Below are 17,989 nucleotides of genomic sequence, written 5' to 3'. Positions count from 1 at the left end.
TGGATGGATGGATGGATGGATGGATGGATGGATGGATGGATGGATGGATGGATGGATGGATCAAGGTCGCAACCAGAGCGCGGCGCCGCTGTTGCCGACCCCTGTCGTTATTGAACGGCCCCGCAGCTCACTGGGGACACGGAGCCGAACCCGCGGTGCTCATTGCTGCCCCATGGGACGGGAACGGGACACGGAGATGGGCAGAAAAGGGGCAAAACGGCATTGCCCGTGAGCCCGGGGGGGGGGGAGGTTGTGGGGTGGACCCCCTGCAGACCCCACCGGGGCGGGGGTTAATAGACAGGCAGCCCCTCGGGGTCCGTGTGATCCCCCTGGGCCCACCCACGGCCCCATCACGGCTCAGGGACCCGCTGCGTTGGCACCGTGTGTCCGGATGGGGTCGGGGTGTTTGGGGTGTTAACGGGGGCAGCCCCGCGCTCTGTCCCGCGGTGGCGGCGCCGCGCGCACGTGGCCGAGCTGGGGCATCCCCGGCCGCGCCACGCCGCCCCTCCCCCCGCTCTCCCATTGGTCAGCCCTTCCCCCCGCCGCGCTCCCATTGGTCCCTGAGCCCTCCACAAACAAAGGCCGGCGCCCGCGGGGGCTCCGCGCGCCGCTCTCATTGGTGGGTTGTTGGCGGGAGTGGGCGGAGCCAGAGTGCAGCGGGTCCCGCCCTCCGCGCCGCGCCAGTTGCCTTATAAGGAGATGGGCGGGGCGCGCTCATTCATGCGGGCCAATGGGGGCGTGGCCTGAGCGGAGCCGTTCCCGCCGGCGCGCCGCGGGCGGGTGGGTGCGGGCAGCGCGCGGGGATCGCGCGTGTGCGGGGGGCGGCGGGGCTGGTGCCCACGTGGGTCTGTCTATAATCAGCCCAAATCTGAAGCACGGATCCCCCCACCCACCGTGTCACCCGTGTCCTCAGCCGGAGGGGGACCAGAGGATCCACCAAGGACATTGTGGGGACACCCCATCCTCCTTTTACCCCCCTTTCCCCCCCCAAATTTGTGCTATTTACCTGCACAGACACAGCTCTCTCCTCCATTTTCCTAATAGCAGCCATCAATTGATTCTTGCTTCCAACCTGCCAGCTCCCGGCATGACACACGGTGTCCTCCAGCCCACATCGCGGAGATGGATTGAACTTTAGTCTCCGAGCAATTAAAGTGCCCCGAAACTGCACTTCATTAATGGTTGTTATGCAATAAAAACGATAAAACTGCCCTTTATTTGCAATATGAAAAAGCAATTTGGTTTAATTTATGTTTTTTAAATACTTGCCAGGTTCTTCCCGGGCTCTGCCAGGCATCGGCCTTTGAGGTAGGAGGAGTGGAGCGGGTTGCTTTGTTGGGACAGGGTTGAGGTGTCCCTGTTTGTCCCCACTCTGGGCTGCAGCCTTGATCAGGCTCAATGCCACAGCTCTGCCAATGGCAAATCCGCTGCTGCTCTCAGCTCTGCTCAGTGAGGTGTGTGCACACGTGAGCACACACGCATGTGCTCCCCCACTGAGCAGCACAGCACAAAGGCTTTGCCCCAGCGCAGCAACGCGGGACCCTCGTGGGCATTTAATGCGTTCTCATAAAACAGAGAGAGATCCTGAGCTGCCCCTTTAATAATTACAGTTAATTACAGCTGCCTGCAGCACTCTATGAGCTGCTCATTCTCCTGGGCTCCCCACACTGGGGCAGGAGGGATTGGGACTGGGGGCAGCTCTGACCCCAGCCAACCCTGTGTGGGGGTGCAGGGTGTACTATAGGGCTGCTTGGAGGAGCCTTAAGCACAAGGCTGGAGGTGCCTGGTGGTGCCACCCTGCTATCTCTATCACAATGGTGGTGCTGGGGGCTGCCTTCAGTTCCTCCTGCTTTGCTCACAGTGTTGGGGCCACGTGAGCTGCGTTGTTCGGTAGCTGGGTGCTGATGAGTTGCAGGTGAGCATCTGCACATGGCTTGCATTGCAGAGAGGTTGGGGACACAGCAATTGGAAACACATTGTCCTGCGGGACTGCCCTGCATGCAGGAGGCCAAGGATGGATTCTGCATCAGATTGGCTGCAGCAGTACGTACCCGATTTCCTCTTTTTAATGGGGAGGAAAATGGAGTTTCATTCATCACTTGGGCTTTAAAAATCGCCTGAGGAGGGTTTGCTTTCGAAAGCAAAAAATCAATAGCAGGAAGAAAAGAGAAACAGGGAGATGGGCAGCTGTGGTGAAAGCAGATGGATACCAGCTCCCCCCTGGGCTGGAGGCAGTGCCAAAGAAGGTGGTAACATGGCCAGGGCATCACCAGAGGGTTTGGGGCCCCCAGGATTTGAGCTTTGTCTGGGTGTTGCTCTACCCATCCACATGGACTCCACATCCTACAGTGTGGTGTTACAGTGCTTTCGGTGCTTGCTGGGCTCCTGGTGGCCTTTCAGCATGTGGGGAAGCCACCTGAGCCCTTTTTTCTGCCAGTGTTGAGTTAGGGGCCATGTAAAACTAATTGGATAAACATGATTTCCCCTCTAACTCGGTGCAGATGTCCTGGTGCAGCAGTGAGGTGCTCTCCTTTCCCAGCCAGATGGGAGGCTGCATCCTGTCGGTGCTGTGCTTGCTTGGGTTGGAAACACTCAGCCCCACACCACGTGTAGGGAGGGGAACCCCCAGCCCTGGGGTTGTGGCAGCATTTCTGCTCCTGGAGAGGGTGTGGGGGGCTGAGAGGAGGTCACAGTGTGTCCCATGTCCAGATACTGCATCCCAGATCTGGGTACCGTGTCCCAGGCCTGGGTAGTACATCCCATATCCTGGTATTCTGTCCTATGTCCAGGTGCTGCAACCCATATCTGGGAATGACATCCTGTATCCTGGTGCCACATCCTGTGCCTATGTCCCATGTCCCATATCTGGGTACCACATCCCATGTCTGAGTACGACATTTCATATCTGGGTATGACATCCCATCCTTGTGTTCCATGTCCCATATCTGGGTACCACGTCCCATGCCCAGGTGCTGCAGCCCTTCCAGCTCTGTGCTACCGGTGCCAATCCTCACACCCAGGCCTCCATGGCCAGTACCATCACCATTCCCATCTGTGCCCTGTCCATAGAGGTCCCTTACAGCCAGGCAGCCTCAACCCAGAATGGGGGGCAGCCCCCATTGCTGCTGGGACCTCATCTCACGTGGGGTTTTTGATGTCAGTGCACCACAAAGCAGCCAGCTCTGCTGCCTCAACCCCAGCAGCACCTGGAGGGAATTAGGCAGGCGTGCTCCACCTCCCTGCAAACCTTTTGTAGAGCAAATTCTTGTGGTTACCCATTGCAATTGCTGCAAATTATACAAGCCTTGTGTATTTTGTTCCAATGGGAACACGCAGTTGGCTTGCACCGCTCCGACCTGCCACCATGCCTGCAAAGCCTGTGGGTGGTGGGCATCCCTTTATTCCTTCCCTATTCCTTAAGGGTTGATCCTTTGCAAAGCCTCTGCACCCCATTGGGAAGCATCGCACGTGGGCTTTGATCCACCCCAGCCTGAGCACCATGTGCATCACACACACATGCACACAGCAGCCAGATGTGCACACATGGACCCACGAGCAGAGCAAGGAGCCGAGCCCAGAGGGACTGATTGCATTGAATGTACATGCGTGTGGATTGAATGTACATGTGTGTAGATTGAATGTACATGCGTGTGCATGCATGCACCTAAATGCTTGTGCATGCCTGCATGTCCATGTGTGCATCCGTTTATTGTTTAGATGTGCTTTTGCATGCACGACTGTGTATGTGCATGACTATAAATGCACCTTCCTGACTCTTGGATGCTGGTCATGAAGTTGGACCCCCCCCATTTTCCCCCCGTGCCCGCAGCACTGAAAGAAAGCAAGGACTGAAAGCAGTCCTCCCGGAGCAGTGTGAGCAGTCCTCCAAGGCGGCAAGAGCGCCGCTTTAGGCCGCTCTGCCCCTCTCGTCTCGCTGCCCGGAAGTTCCATCGGAGCAGCGGAAGGCGGAAGTGCCGCTGTGGCCGGTGCCGGTGCCGCCATGGCGGGTGGCTGAGGGGAGCGGCGGGGCGGGGCGGAGGGGCGGCTCCGGGCTGGGCCCTGCGGGGCGACCCCGCCGTGTGTGATGGCGGCCTCGGCTGGATCCAACTGGGGCCTGATCATGAACGTGGTCAACAGCATCGTGGGGGTCAGCGTGCTCACCGTGCCCTTCTGCTTCCGACAGGTGAGCTGGGCCGGGCCGGGCCTTGCTGTGCTGGGCCGGGCCTTGCTGTGCTGGGCCTTGCTGTTATCACGGCCCCCCTCGGTGTTATGGGGTATTATGGGGCAGCCCGGGGGTCCCTGAGCTCTGGGGTGGGGGGTGAGTGTTGTCTCCCCCTGCTCACCTGTCCTGCAATGCAGCTCGGTAATAACTGTGTAATTAGTGCTTATTGTGTGTGTAACGGATTGGACTTTGTGCTCAGGTGTGGCTCTGTTGTTTACATGAGCTGCAATGGGATGCAATGAGCCCTGGGGATGCAGCGGTGTGTGGTGTGAGTCACGGCATCGTTTCAGGTTGGTAGGGAGATCTCTGAGGTCATCGCATCCAGCTGTGCTTCACAAATGGCTCCTGGTCACACCTTAATGCTGGCACAGCTGGCTGCTCCGTGTGGTCCTCAGGCTGCAGGAGGAGTTAAATTGAGCTCATACATCACTTTGTACTGGCTGCAGGGAGAACCCTGAGCAGGCAAAAGTGTGGCTGAAGATGGATGGGGGGCTGAGGGCAGCAAGGGATGGGAGTGAGACCCAGAGTGCCTGACTTTCCATCTTGTGCTTGTCTTCTAACCACACCCCTCCCCCTTTCCTTTGCAGTGTGGCATTGTCCTGGGAGCTCTGCTCTTGATTTTCTGTTCTTGGATGACTCATCAATCCTGCATGTTCCTGGTGAAATCGGCCAATCTCAGCAAGCGCAGGACCTACCCGGGCCTGGGTGAGAATTTCCAGCTCTAGGGCCTTGCTTTTTTTAACTGCGGTTTTACTTTGACCACTTAATTTACAACTTTCATACTGATATTATTGGAAAAGCAAACCATTTCTTGATGTCGTTTTCAATTTGTGTTTTGTTCCTCTGTCAGCCTCTTCCCCCCGTGCCATGTCCCCGGAGGGATACGAGGGTTTAATTCTGCTCTTGACAGCGAAGTTAATAGGCAAGGAATTGTTTTGACTCTGCAGGGCAGGGGAGGAGATGCGGTGCTGACTGATCCAAACCCAAGTTTTCGGGAGCTGGCGTAGTGGGTGTCTGGTGTAAATTATCGGTCTCAGCATGAAAGCCACGAGCTTCCCCACCCAGCGAGCTGCTGAGGACATTGGGTTCTGCCAGCAGAGCCTGGCATGGAGCTCGGGCTGCCTGGGTCTGAGCTGTGTGTGCATTTATGGCAAAGAAGGGGGAGCGGAGAGGAAACAGCGTGCAAAGTTCCAAGTGGCCAAGAAAATAAAAACATCTGCAAGATTCATGTGTGAGGTTTTGGCAGCGTCTGCCTCTGCGCGGTGCCAGCGCTGGCCTCTGCTGTGACCTCTCTGCTCGTTTTAACTGAGCTGGGGAGCAGGAGGAGGTGGTTGGGATCCTGTGCTCTCAGCTGTCGTGTGAAACAAGATGGGTGTTGACTTGGTGTCTCTTGTTTGGGGAAGTAGAGCATTGGCTGGCATCGCTTTTTTGTAGAGGAGTTAAAGAAGTGCGTGGGTCGCTCGGTGACTGTGTTGTTGACATATGGATTTCCACCGTGCTCAGGATGCTGGGGGTTCTATTACTAAGCTGTGCATCTTTAGCCTTTGCTACAAGCTAAAAACCAGAAAAATTAAAGAGCATTGTGGCTTTAGCAGCCGTGCTCATGCCCTGGAAGCAAAGCAAGGCTTGATTAGTGCAGAGCTCTCAGGTGGTGTCTGCCTTGGCCCAGCCCCTCCTGTCCCAGCTGTCTGTGCTGCTGCTCCCTGCTCTGACAAGGAGCCTTTGTGTTGCCACTTCCCTCTCACCCGGGTACAGAGAGTCCCCTCCACCTTGGAGCATCTCCCAGGAAGAAAGGGGTCCTCTGCGCTTCCCGCAGCCAAGGGGCTCGAATACACAGAGGCCAGTAATGCTTCCCAGCTTCCTGCCACCTCCTGGCAGGCGGGCGCTGGCACAAAGAAGTGCCTCTGCTCCCTGCCTGCACACTGGGAGAGGTGCCACCTCGAGCAACCAGGAGGGGACGGCGCTGGGAGGAAAGGCAACGTTCCTATAATGCATCCTAATGCATCAAGGTTGAGCAGCTTCACACAGACAGCCTTTGTCACCGTTTGCTTGGGCCCTGGTACATCTGCGAAGAGATCCTGGCAGCCCCCGCAGCTGATTCTATGGGAGGCTTTGGCAGGGTTTAAAGATGGAAGAAAGTTTTGCAGTGTAACTTTAGGCAGCCGGCCCCTTCCGGAGGAGCACTGAGAGACAGCGTTCCAGCTACAGAAGAGCCAGGCTCGTCACAGGCTGAGATCCGGCTCAGATGTTGTCTCCCTGCATCACTGTCTGTGTGAAGGGTTTGGCTGTCTGGAATCCTGTGCTCTTCAGCACTGCTCTGTGTGGAAGGGAAACACCTTTGAAGATGCCAAGCAAGAAGGGAAGCAAGAGGCAGTTCCCAGGGATTAATGGGTTAATGCCTCCCCTTGCAGCTGCCAAAGGGCACCGTGTGTGTGTGCAGGGCCCAGCAGCCTGGGTCAGCTCCTTACAGCCACCAGTGCTGGGACGTGACCTACACGTGGCAGCTGCTCTTGGTTTGAAAGAGCTTCTGTAGTTCTGAGCAGGTTCAGCTCTGCCCAGCTTTGCTAGGCACATAGAGATCCCATCCTGAAGATGTTTTGCTGTATTTTGGGGTCACCGTCTCCTTCCTCCTTCACAAGATAAAATGCTCCGATTTTTCCCGTGTCATCTGCCATAAGGTTTGAAGGCTTGCTTTCATTAGAGCATCATTTCAGAATAGCTGAGGAAACAGACTGACTCTCAGCACCTCAAGCTTCAAAACCAGCAGCAGCTGCGACGTTATCCGGAGATACGCTTCTGTGTGCTGGGAAAAGGAGCCGGTGGGATCGGTGCCATAGCAGCGATGGTTCTGGAGGTCGATCTGAAGCATCCCCACTCCTCTCATTGCTTCTCCTCTCACACCTCTCCCTGCAGAGTGGCTGAGAGCTGGAGGCCAGGAGCTGCATTGCTCTGTGCTGCAGCCGCCACTGTGCTCTGCTTCCTCCCCGTCTGTCGTGGAGCCCTGGGCTATTTTCAGCGCTGCCCCACATAACAAAGCCGGTTTATTTTTCTGCTGTGGGTCTCCCGCTGTGGTTTTTGTTGTTGTTGTTATGTTGGTTTTTTTTTTCTTTCCCCTCCGTTCTGTGGCAGAACGTGTTGTTTCCTTAATGTTTTGAACTCAAGCCGAGCCCAAAGAAAATCATCGTTTGTAAGTTAATATTTAAAACTAACAAAAGGAGCTTCCAGAAGTGAGGAAAGTTGGTTTTGCTGGTGGGCTCCGGGGCTGCGTGCGGTGCCTCGGGAGCAGACAAAGGCAGCCCAGGGGGTGGTGGGGTGGGTGTTGGAGCTCTGCAGGACGCTGACAGGCGGGCACTGCGGTCTGGTTTTGGAACTGGAGGTCTCAATTCTACCCAGTGAGATGGAGCTAAAAATACGTACGGTTTTCTTGGCTTTTTCTTCTTAAGAACCCCCCCCTTTTCCCGATGATTTAAAGACTACTGATGGCTTTCTGCTACGAGCTACAACCCCAAGGATGGGAGGGGGAAGAAGCCTCTTGGCAGCAGCCCTTTGGTGTGGGCTGTGAGTGCTGGGTATTCTGGGGATGGGATTGAGCGTTCTGGGCACCGGCTCAGCTCTCCCATCCAGAAACGTCAGGCGGTTCAGTTGGAGTGGGAAGATAAAAATAAAAATGCGCCTGTGATTGAAATTTTGCACTGCAGTAACTTTTTGCCACACAGCATCTTCTACACGCATATTTTCTCTTCCGCGCTGACTTTCTTTTAATGGTTGCCATGTGTGGCTGCTACTTCACGCTGCCTTTCTTTTTTTTAACATAAAATAAGTGTGGGGGGGGGGGGAGAAAAAAGGAAGAATAACCTGCGTTCTGCCTCTCCTTCATCTTTATTTCTCCCCCTGTCTTATGTGGTTTTCAGTTTGTGGAGGGCACGGCTGGAAAAGAGAATAGGTCGGTGGGAAGGGAAAGCGGCCCCCAAGCTCAGTGCTGGTGGCTTCCTGCTCAAGTGCCCTTTGTTACTATCGTTGATTAATTTTTAACTGATGTGTGTTCCACGTTCTGGACCTTTCTTTAATTAACTGCTATTTGTTTGTTTTTCTTTTCCCTTTCTTATTCCAGCATTTCACGCCTATGGAAAAGCAGGGAAAATGTTGGTGGAAACAAGGTAATCTAGTGCTTTAAAGCTGGAATGGTTTGTCTGTCCTTAATGAAGAGCACTGCTCTGTGGCATTGCTGTACTCTTTTATTACTCCCCCTGCCCACCCTGGTCCCAAAACTTTTCCTCACCACCCGGAACTTGATCATGAAGGGGAATAAGATGCTCATGTGGCTTCACCTTCTGTGCAGACAGGAGCTCTGGGTCATTGGGCTCAGAAGCTGGAGAGCGAACTCGTCTCCTGCTCTGCTGTGAACTCGTGGGCATGGTGCTGGTGGCTGCTTTCCAGGGGCGGGATCCCTGCCAACATTGCTGGGTGTTTGCAGGGGAGCATCCTGTGCTGTAGGTGCGCCCTGGAGCTGCCTGGTGCCGCCTGCACCCGGGTGCTGGGGAGCACCTCATGTCAGGGCCCTGTCCATATGTCAGCATGAGAGCTGCTGGGCTCCTGTGCCTCGTGTGACCCCAACACCAGCAGAAAATCCCTCCCAGGTCACGTTCAGAAGCCCTGATGGGCAGTGGGATGGTGTTACTGTGCTGCTTTATCCAGAAGAGGTTCTCTGTTGGAGGCATCTGGAGCTCTGGGCAGGCAGTGATGCTGGCTCGTTCTCTGTTCCCATCTGCAGATTGCTGCAGAACACTAAAAATACACCAAATATTTCTCAAAAGTGACTTGTCCATGCAAGCAGTTGCTGTAATTGCCACGGGGATGCTATAATTGGAAACGGGAGGGAAAGTGGTCCATGCAATCATGAATGGGAGGAGAAGCAGTTCGTACTACAATCTTCTCATTAAAGTGTGGTCCATTTTGTGGAAGGAAGTTTGAGAGCTGAGCCATTACCAAGGCTTTCATGGTAGGCCCTTGCTGCAGGGGGTGCGGCTGGAAGGACCTCTTGCTGATTCTGTTAAATGTTTTTCCAAGAAATAAAGGAGTTCTTGCCATCCCTAAGGTCTGTTTCTTCTGTGGCTCCAAACAGCAGTTAAACCGATGCACGTGTTGTTAGCAGAGCCACGTCTCTGGCTGAGATGTTGCTCGTGGGGGAGAGGTGGATGGAGTTTCCTTGGTTTTAGGTTGCTGGGGCTGAATGCAGAACTGATGGACTTAGCCAAGCTGTTAAGAGCCATCCTCCGCTCCGGCTCCAGCAGGGCTCGTTCTGATGCACAGCCCCACTTCATCCCTGTCGATGGAGGACTTGTTTTGTTTCTTGCCAAACGTTTCCAGCATGAGACTGGTAAAATCTGGGTCTTGTCTCCATTGTGTCGTGCTGGAAAGTTGGAGTTAAGGAGTGGATGTGCTCTGAAGCAAGGCATGCTGAGGCTGCTTCACCCCTGCAGGCGAGCGAGCAACTGCCTGCTTGGATTTTATTTTAAGTCCCTTTAAATGTACTCTTTGTATCCTCTGGAAGCTTCTTGGTCATTGGGAGAGTGCAGGAGGATTGTGAGCAATCTGCAGCTGTTGTGGCTGGGCTCAGTGTGCAGCCCCCCAGCCCGTGTCTGTGCTAAACCTGTGCTGCGGCTGCGTTCCAGGGTTCCTGCTTCAGCCTCCTAATCTCTCCATACTTTGTTGTTTTGCAGCATGATTGGGCTGATGCTGGGAACTTGCATTGCTTTCTATGTTGTCATTGGTGACTTGGGGTCCAACTTCTTTGCCCGGCTGCTTGGATTTCAGGTAAATAAATCCTCGCTGCATTGCAGCTGCTGTGCAGGCAGTGGTCCCAGTTCCCTTAAATGGAGCAGTGTGTGCTCAGAGGGCCACGAGCTGCTCCGGGGGCACCTCCAGGGAAGCTTTAGTGGCTCATAAGCATAGGAAACAATCAGATGTGCAAAACCTCCCTTAAGGCACTGCCAGCAAAACGCATCCCTTTAGTACTGGTCGCTATTAATTCTGGAGCAGATTAACAAAGGAGATACGATGCTTCAGTCCTAATGCTTTCCCCTGCCAGGTAGTGACAGACAGTTCCTCTGTGTGAGCCCGTACCCCTCACACCCCTCTGCTCCTGGCGGGGCCGTTATCTGCTCCTCCTGATGCTGCTAAGCTCTGATTAAGGGACTGTGAAGTTAAAAAGATGCGTCGTGGCTGCAGCCAAATTAGGTATTAAATATTTCCAAGCATTCCAGAGTGTTCTGCTATAATAAATACCAATGTGAGGTTTTGATTAATTTTCTGGATCAGAATTTTCAAGACTTCAATCTCCCATTCCCCGAGTAAGTTCAGTTTTTATTTAATTGCATGGAAAATACTCAAATCACTTGTGTTGGATTAGTGTGTAAAGCCCCATCCCCCCACATCCCCCCCACCCCAATACTTCCACTTTAGGGTGGACCTGTCACGCACTGTGCAGAGCAACAGTGGCACCCAGTGACTGTCTGAGCTAATCACAGACCCAGCTATAGAAATGGCAAGCTTTCAGCATTAAGTCTTTAAATACCTATAGAACTGCATCAGGGAGTTACTTTGCTAATTTGGTGAGGCATTCTGAGTGTGCTCTGTGTTGCTGGTCCCATTCCAGGTGTCTGGCAGCTTCCGCATCGTGCTCCTCTTCGCCGTCTCCCTGTGCATTGTGCTTCCCCTGAGCCTCCAGAGGAACATGATGGCCTCTATACAGTCATTCAGCGCCATGGCCCTCATCTTCTACACCGTGTTCATGTTCGTGGTGAGTATTGATGATGGGAGTTTTCCCACTGGGCTGACGCAGGTGTTCATGGTGTGCCCTATGGGGACAGCTCGCAGGTGCAAGGCTCAAGTGTAATGTGTCCTTCCTGATAAATAGCACTGATAGGGCCTGGCACAGCGGCTGAGCTGCTGCCTGTGTGCTGGGCTCATGGGAGCACAGAGCAGGAGCTGATAGCAGATCTGTGTGCCACTACAAAGCGATGGATTGTGGTGGCGAGCAAATCGAATTGTGGTTTCTTCTGCTCGCTGCTATCATACAATTTAGAGCTCCAAAGTTGAAATCAGAGGATGGAAGATGTGGGGAAAAGTGCCTCGAAACACAAGGGCTTTCATCGTGCTTTTGTGTTTTGCCATGAAACCTCAATGCTTATAATCTGCAGAGGGCAGGCACTTCTTGTTGTGAACACAAGCGTGTGCTTTGCATGCCTTTTTTGCAACCCACGGTGAATGTCTTGCAGGCAACAAGTGGTTGCGTTTCTGCTTCTCGTGCACTGGAAACTTCCTAAGCTCTCAGCTCTGACACATGGAGCGTATTTCCTCAGAGATTTTTCTAGAAACGTTTTCCTTTCCTGAGATAAATGGATTATTGACCATTTAGATCAAGTCGGGTAAGCTGAGGGTTATCCAAAGCTCGCTCTGTTTGGCTTGGCCAAGCTTCGTTGTATAGCACCATGTACGGAGAGGTGGAGACTGATGCTCAGGCTGCTTGATCATGGAGCCCCAGCCCTGTCTCCACCAAATTTCAGGCCTGGAAGAACTGAAACAAAAGAAAGAAAAGGGAGGAGTGGAAATTCCACGTATTTAACTTTTTCTTCTTTTTTTTTTAAAGTAGATTGGGCTGCGTTACAGTTCTGAGCTGTAATGAGGCTGGAAACTGTAAATGAGTGTTTCACAAAACTACTGTGTTCCAGAAGCTGCGCCTTTAAGAAAACCACAACATTTCATGAGAGTTGGCTGCACTAAAAGTAATCTCTGGGGATTAGAAAACCCCTATTCAGGCGATATTATAAACAGGCATTCAGACGTATTTACCTTCTGTTTCCTGTGCAACCCAATGGCTGCCAGCTTCCCTGTCAGTGGCAAAAGAGCCCCTGTGCCTGAGCTGGGTGCCTTGCTCCCCTTGTTTTTGTGAAGTTTCTCCCTGTCCCCACTGTGCTGGTGGGGGATCCACATTTGAGAGTAGGCCACGGTACAGGGGCCACTGCTCTCACTGAGCTGCTGTGTGCTGCCTTGCGTCCCAGTGCTGGCGTTCCTGCTGGATCTTAACCCCTTTTTCTTCTCTTGGCTGCAGATCGTGTTGTCGTCCTTCAAGCATGGCCTCTTCAGTGGGCAGTGGCTGCAGCAAGTTAGTTACACACGCTGGGAGGGCATTTTTCGCTGCATCCCCATCTTTGGCATGTCTTTTGCCTGCCAGTCGTAAGTACCCACCCTTCCCACTGCTGGCAGTTGTGGTGTGCAGAGCATTTCTGTGAGGGTGGAGGGTCATAAGGATCTGCATGGGATACGTACAGTCTGTTTTCCTATTTTATTTTAATCCAAGTATTTTACAACCTGCAGAAGTACAGCATCTCTCTCAGTTGTGACCCCGTTTGTTACCTAGGTTGGGGAGGGAGCTGTGTTTCACTTGGGAGTTATTGCACTTAGGCAACATAACATCATTTGGGCCAAACAGCTCCGCAGTGTAATGCACGTTGCTTCTGGAACAGCTGCATAAGCAATGGATTTCCCCTGTTTCTTGTAGAGAATGAATCAGTACCAGGGAGGGCAGAGGAGCTGTGTGCTCCTAAGGGCCCTTGCAGGGTGATGCATGCCCTCTGCTTCCCTGAATCCCTTTGCAAATATGCAGAAGAGGACCACAGAGTCATTGACTTTGGATAGCTGTTTGCATGCTTCCAGTTACCTGCTTTTCACGGTGCTTTCCTTTGGCACAAAGGAGGGCAGGATGACGGCAGGCTATTTTCACATTTCTAGCTGCATTACCTTCTGCACCAAAATGGCAAGTGAGCAATACGTGCCCGGCCAGAATAGTAACAGGCTTTAAATAGAAACGTATATCCAAATGTGGACACGGAAAAGACCATCCTCAATTGGAAGGCTGGCAGAGCTGGGCTTTCCCCCCTGTAGTTCTAGCAAACGGGTAGCATGCCAACAGCAAATGAATGTGACAGATAAAATTTGTTCAGACTGCTGTGTTTACACCCACATGCACGATCCAAATCAGCGTTTTCCACTTATGGGCTCTCTTGGCAGCTTGGTCCCCACCCGAGCACGTTCCAGCCTTGCTGATAATGTCTCCATTACATCTGGCGAGGGGAGTTTTTTATGTGGTAGCCACACAGTCCCCAGCACAGTATTGCTGGGAGTTGGAAACGCAGGGAAATCATTTGGTCTGGACCAGCATGCGCGGACCTAAATATAGACTCCATCACAGCACTTACGTGGCAAGCTAAACCAAAAACAGCGTGTTTTCTCCAAGTGTTAGGGCAATGTGCTGCCCCAGCCCAGGCAGTCCTTATAAGAGTGTTCTTCTCAGCTGGATAGGTTTGATTTTTGTTAAACCTCTGAATCACCTTTTAAAAAAATACATAGTTCTGACTTGAAACAAAGCTCCCTCCCCTTCAGCATGTAAATGCAGCATACATACAGTAAGGAAAAATAAAGGTGGTGTTGCTGTACTTTGAAAAGCTGACCTTAACTTACTTAGGAGTTCGATCCTGTTGGCTCTTTAGAAGCCTGTTGCTACAGAGCTCACAAAGTGGGTCACTGCTCCACAGGTGTGTAGCATGGGAATCTGCTTCAGGGCTGAGGATGGAACAGGAGGACTCGGGGCTCCCTGTGCTGCAGCCTCTTTGTGTAACTGAGCCCTGCAGGGTGTCAGGAGGGCTCTGCAGGAGGAAACCCCTTATTTCTGCCAGTGGTTATTCTGCTGAAAGTGGGGATAGGACAAATCAGTGCTCACTGCCCCTGTGAGCGTCAGTCCCTGCAGGCAGCTGGCACTGTGTCCAGAGGAGCTGTGAGGCAGTCCCTGCAGCAGAGTGGGATGCTTGGCTCCTCGTGCAGGTGCTCAGCTCCATCCATGCAGAGCACTTTGAAGCTCAGGGATTGGGGTTAAGGATTTTGCTCCCCTGCCTGACACACTTTCTGTTCGTGGCTTTTTTGCCCACTTGGAGTTGGGGATCCCTCCTTCCATCTCACTGGGTGCTCCCCCTCCTCTTGATCGCTTCAGTATCGCAATGCCTGGATGTAGCCACTTGAATTCAAATAACCAGACGTTAATGAGTTGCTAAAATATGCATCTAATGTCAAAAAGTACATTCCACGTGCTGTAAGTACCCGAATCCCATGCGATCCGCACTCCCGGCTTTCTCCAAACTGAGCTCCAGCAGCAGCACCGAAATATGACAAGCGCTGCATTTAGTTCTGTTTGTTTAACTTTTCCTTCAGACAGTGTGATGCTCCAACCTTCTTCCTGCTTTTACTTTGTAAACACTGCGTTACTTTAATTATCAGCGCCGAGAGCTCCAAGAACAATAATCTCAGTGCTCTGCCTGGCCTGGTGCCACTGGTGCTCAGCGGAGCAAACGGCCATTAATTTTGCAACACTTTTTTGAACCCAAATGTTTACATCACACGTTCAGCTCCACGTGGTGGGGTGGGGAGAGCAGGAATATTTTTGCAACGCTTAAGAGTTATGAGTGTTCTGCAATCTCTTGGCATCGGCAGTATAAATTGTGGAATAGCGGCGAGTGTTTATGCTCTATAGGGGGAAGGTGTCAGGGAGGTTTTGCTGCTGGGCTGAGGCAGGGAATGCGCTCGAGTTTGGGTGTTTTTTTACCTTCTTTCTGGAAACTTTCCTCTAATAATTTACCCCTTTTCAACAGTCAGGTCTTGCCTACCTATGACAGCTTGGATGAGCCGTCCGTTAAAATCATGAGCTCCATCTTTGCTTCTTCCCTGAACGTGGTCACCACCTTTTATATTACGGTAAGAAACTTCCCCTTCTCTTTCCTTGCCAGAAGTCACGCTCTGGAGGGGCAATGGGGAGGATGATTTGTCTCCAGGTGGGGCTGCTTTCTCCTTATCTGTATTTATTCTCAAAGATACTTTGCTGAAAGCAAAATGAAATGGAGAAAAATGCCTCAACTCTTTGGGGGGGGTGTTGCAGCCAAGGCTCCCAGAAGGCTCCCTATGGAGGTGACCCTACACTCCCTCCTTGGCACGCCCTCACTCCTGGGCAGTCATTGCCCACCACCCTTTTGCAGAGAGCAGCTGTGTATGTGCTTTGGAGTCCAAGCTCCCCCTGCTCACCTCCCCCTCCTGCCGGACAGGTGGGCTTCTTTGGCTACGTGAGTTACACTGAAGCCATTGCTGGGAACGTCCTGATGAACTTCCCTTCCAACCTTGTGACGGAGATGATCCGAGTGGGATTCATGATGTCGGTCGCTGTGGGGTTCCCCATGATGATTCTCCCTTGCAGACAGGCGCTGAACACCCTTCTCTTTGAGCAGCAGGTAAGTCCCTCTCACGTGGCCAGGAGCAGCCTTGGTGTGCACCTTAAAAACTTGCTTTTTGAAGGGCTCCTGTGACTGTTTGGCTTCTGCTGTTGGCTGTTGACCTGGGCTACAGTTGTTCCTCTGTTCTGTTGGGCTGCATTGACAATGGCAATGGCACGTTTCAGACTGGTGGGTGGGTACTGCTGCCTGGAGGGACAAATGCTCAGCTCCCACTGCAGGTTAAGTGCCTGCTGCGCACAGCAGGAGGCTGATGGCAGTCTGTACATTCTGCTCTATTGAGTGGTTAATCCGCGGTGCTTTGAGTTTCCAGTCCTCTCTGCAGAGGAATCCTGTGGGCAGCAGTGCTGGGGCCATGAGCCCGGGGCCTGCCCTGCTCTGCTGCCCCCAAGCTCACATGGCTGCTGCTTCCTTGCTCGACTCTCATGTACAAGTGTTGCACAGTTCAGACCTGAGTTGGTTCTCTCCCTCACAAAGGAGGAGAAATGTGCTTTTGGAAACAGAGGAGCCTCCTTATTTCCTGCTGCTCCAGCTGGCATCCTTTAGCTGGCCAACTCAATCTCGCTTTGCATTTAGCTCAAGCTTCTGTTCCTGGCCTCAGAGCCTAGCCTCATTTCTTCTGTGTGCCTGCTCTCCTTCCTGCTCTTATACCATAATTCCCATCTTCCCACCTTGTCAGTAGCTCCCTGAGCACAGCCTCCTCTTCTCGGGGTTCAGATGTCCCCTTCTCAGTGTCTGCCCACAGCACGGAGCTGCAGTGCAGCACAGCCCTCTCCCACACATTCACCTTTCCCAGGGTCAGATCTTCAGACAGCCGCTGTGACTATAGTTGGTCTGTCTGATTTAGACTGTGAGTCCCTTGTGGCAGTAGCGTGTTCTCCTCTGTGTATTGTACGGCACTAAGCATGCCGATGGTATTCAGTAAATAACAGTAAGAGATTGTGGGAATGTTCTGAGGCCTTTGTGTATCTGCATAAATAGAAACCTCTTAGGGCAGGAAATAAAACTCGAGCAATTTATAGCTCTAAATCATGCCACTTCTGCCTGTGAGAAGCCCCCGGCTCTTTTCTCACGTTGGGAGAATCTGAGGGTGGGGGAAGGCTATTGGAGCGGGGCAGCGGACGTGGAGGGCTGGAAGTGCTGGGGAAGCCTCACTTCTCCCCTGGGCTCCGAATGTGTCACTTTGCTTTTGTGTCCCATCTGTGTGCCCAGGAGCGTGGGGACCCGCTGGCTTTCAGGGGCACGTGGGTCCGTGGCATCCTGTGCTTTCCACACCTCTTGCTCAGGGAAACGTGGGCTGGGACAGGAAATGGAGGGCATCTGGAAACCCTCCAGCATCGCCAGCTCCCCCGCAGCTCTGCTCATCCTCTGCAGCCCAGCTGGGGTGTCTTCCGTCACGTCGGAGGAGCCGGCCCACGCACTGCAATGCGGTGGGAATAGCCCTGCTCCCGGAGGTGCTGGGGATGCCTCAGTGCAGCAAAACCAGAGCTCTTCCCAGTGCCCGCGCTCCCTCCTGCCTTGTCAGCTGTGCTCGTTTCTCATGCCCTCAGCCTCGGGGCCACTCACAGCAGCATCACTGGCAGAAGGATTCGGATACAGCTGTGCAGTTCGCATTTGGGGCAGGATGGAAACAGCAGCTTTGGCTGCGTGCCTCCTATCAGTCTTGTTTTGAAGGTTCAGATGCAGTTGCATATTAAAACTACTCAAGTACATCTAGCTGCCCCCCCCACCTCATTGCTGCAGAGATCACAGTGCGGAGGTGATGAAACTGCCCCTGTTCAGTCTGCCTGGCTCCTTTCACCCCACTGGCAGAGCCTGAGGGGTGATTGCCTCGGAACTGTGCATATGTGCAACAGGGGCTCAGTTCATTCTCTCCCCTTCCCACCTTTTCTCTTCCAGCAAAAAGATGGCACCTTTGCTGCGGGGGGTTACATGCCCCCACTTCGCTTTAAAGCCCTGACGCTGGCTGTCGTGTTTGGAACCATGATAGGAGGCATCATGATCCCTAATGGTGAGTGAGGGGTGTGGGGAAAGCTGCCCAGTGCTCATTCTTCCTGGCTCTGCTGGGTAGGATGGCTGGGCTCGTACTGCAGGCAGCTGCCAAGAGCTGCTGTGCTTGTGATTCTGGAAGAGAACAGCTCTGCTGACTCCTCTTGTTCTTCTTTGCCAGTGGAAACAGTCCTGGGCCTGACAGGTGCTACGATGGGAAGCCTGATTTGTTTCATCTGCCCAGCTCTTATTTACAAGAAGATCCACAAGAATGCACTTTGTTCACAGGTCAGTGGTGATGCTGCTTGACATCCCCCTAAGCTCTCTGCAGAGCCTGGGAACAGCATTAATGTGGCTGCAGGAGGGCAGCTGCTCCGTGCTCCCTGCTGCAGCCTCTTGTCGCAGGTGGGACTGTTCTGCTCAGAGCTCACAGGGCTGGCTCAGTGCA

At 53.1% G+C, this 17,989-nt stretch overlaps 1 protein-coding gene across 2 annotated transcripts in view; it reads left to right on the top strand.

Moving 5' to 3' along the window:
- Positions 1–4,084: 4,084 nt before the first annotated feature.
- Positions 4,085–17,989, top strand: part of SLC38A10 (solute carrier family 38 member 10) — a 30,131-nt gene continuing 16,226 nt past the window's right edge. For both annotated transcript variants that reach the window (XM_015879949.2, XM_015879948.2), the window contains exons 1-10: positions 4,085–4,183; positions 4,810–4,927; positions 8,334–8,379; positions 9,943–10,036; positions 10,878–11,021; positions 12,333–12,457; positions 14,923–15,025; positions 15,370–15,552; positions 17,452–17,563; positions 17,723–17,829. In XM_015879949.2, coding sequence (XP_015735435.1) covers positions 4,085–4,183; positions 4,810–4,927; positions 8,334–8,379; positions 9,943–10,036; positions 10,878–11,021; positions 12,333–12,457; positions 14,923–15,025; positions 15,370–15,552; positions 17,452–17,563; positions 17,723–17,829 — 1,131 coding nt within the window. The remainder of the gene's footprint in view (positions 4,184–4,809; positions 4,928–8,333; positions 8,380–9,942; positions 10,037–10,877; positions 11,022–12,332; positions 12,458–14,922; positions 15,026–15,369; positions 15,553–17,451; positions 17,564–17,722; positions 17,830–17,989) is intronic.

The sequence above is a fragment of the Coturnix japonica genome, chromosome 18 (genome assembly GCF_001577835.2).
Source record: "Coturnix japonica isolate 7356 chromosome 18, Coturnix japonica 2.1, whole genome shotgun sequence".
Lineage (NCBI taxonomy): Eukaryota > Metazoa > Chordata > Aves > Galliformes > Phasianidae > Coturnix > Coturnix japonica.
Note: the sequence above shows the minus strand (reverse complement) of the source record. Positions and strands in the feature narration are given on the sequence as shown.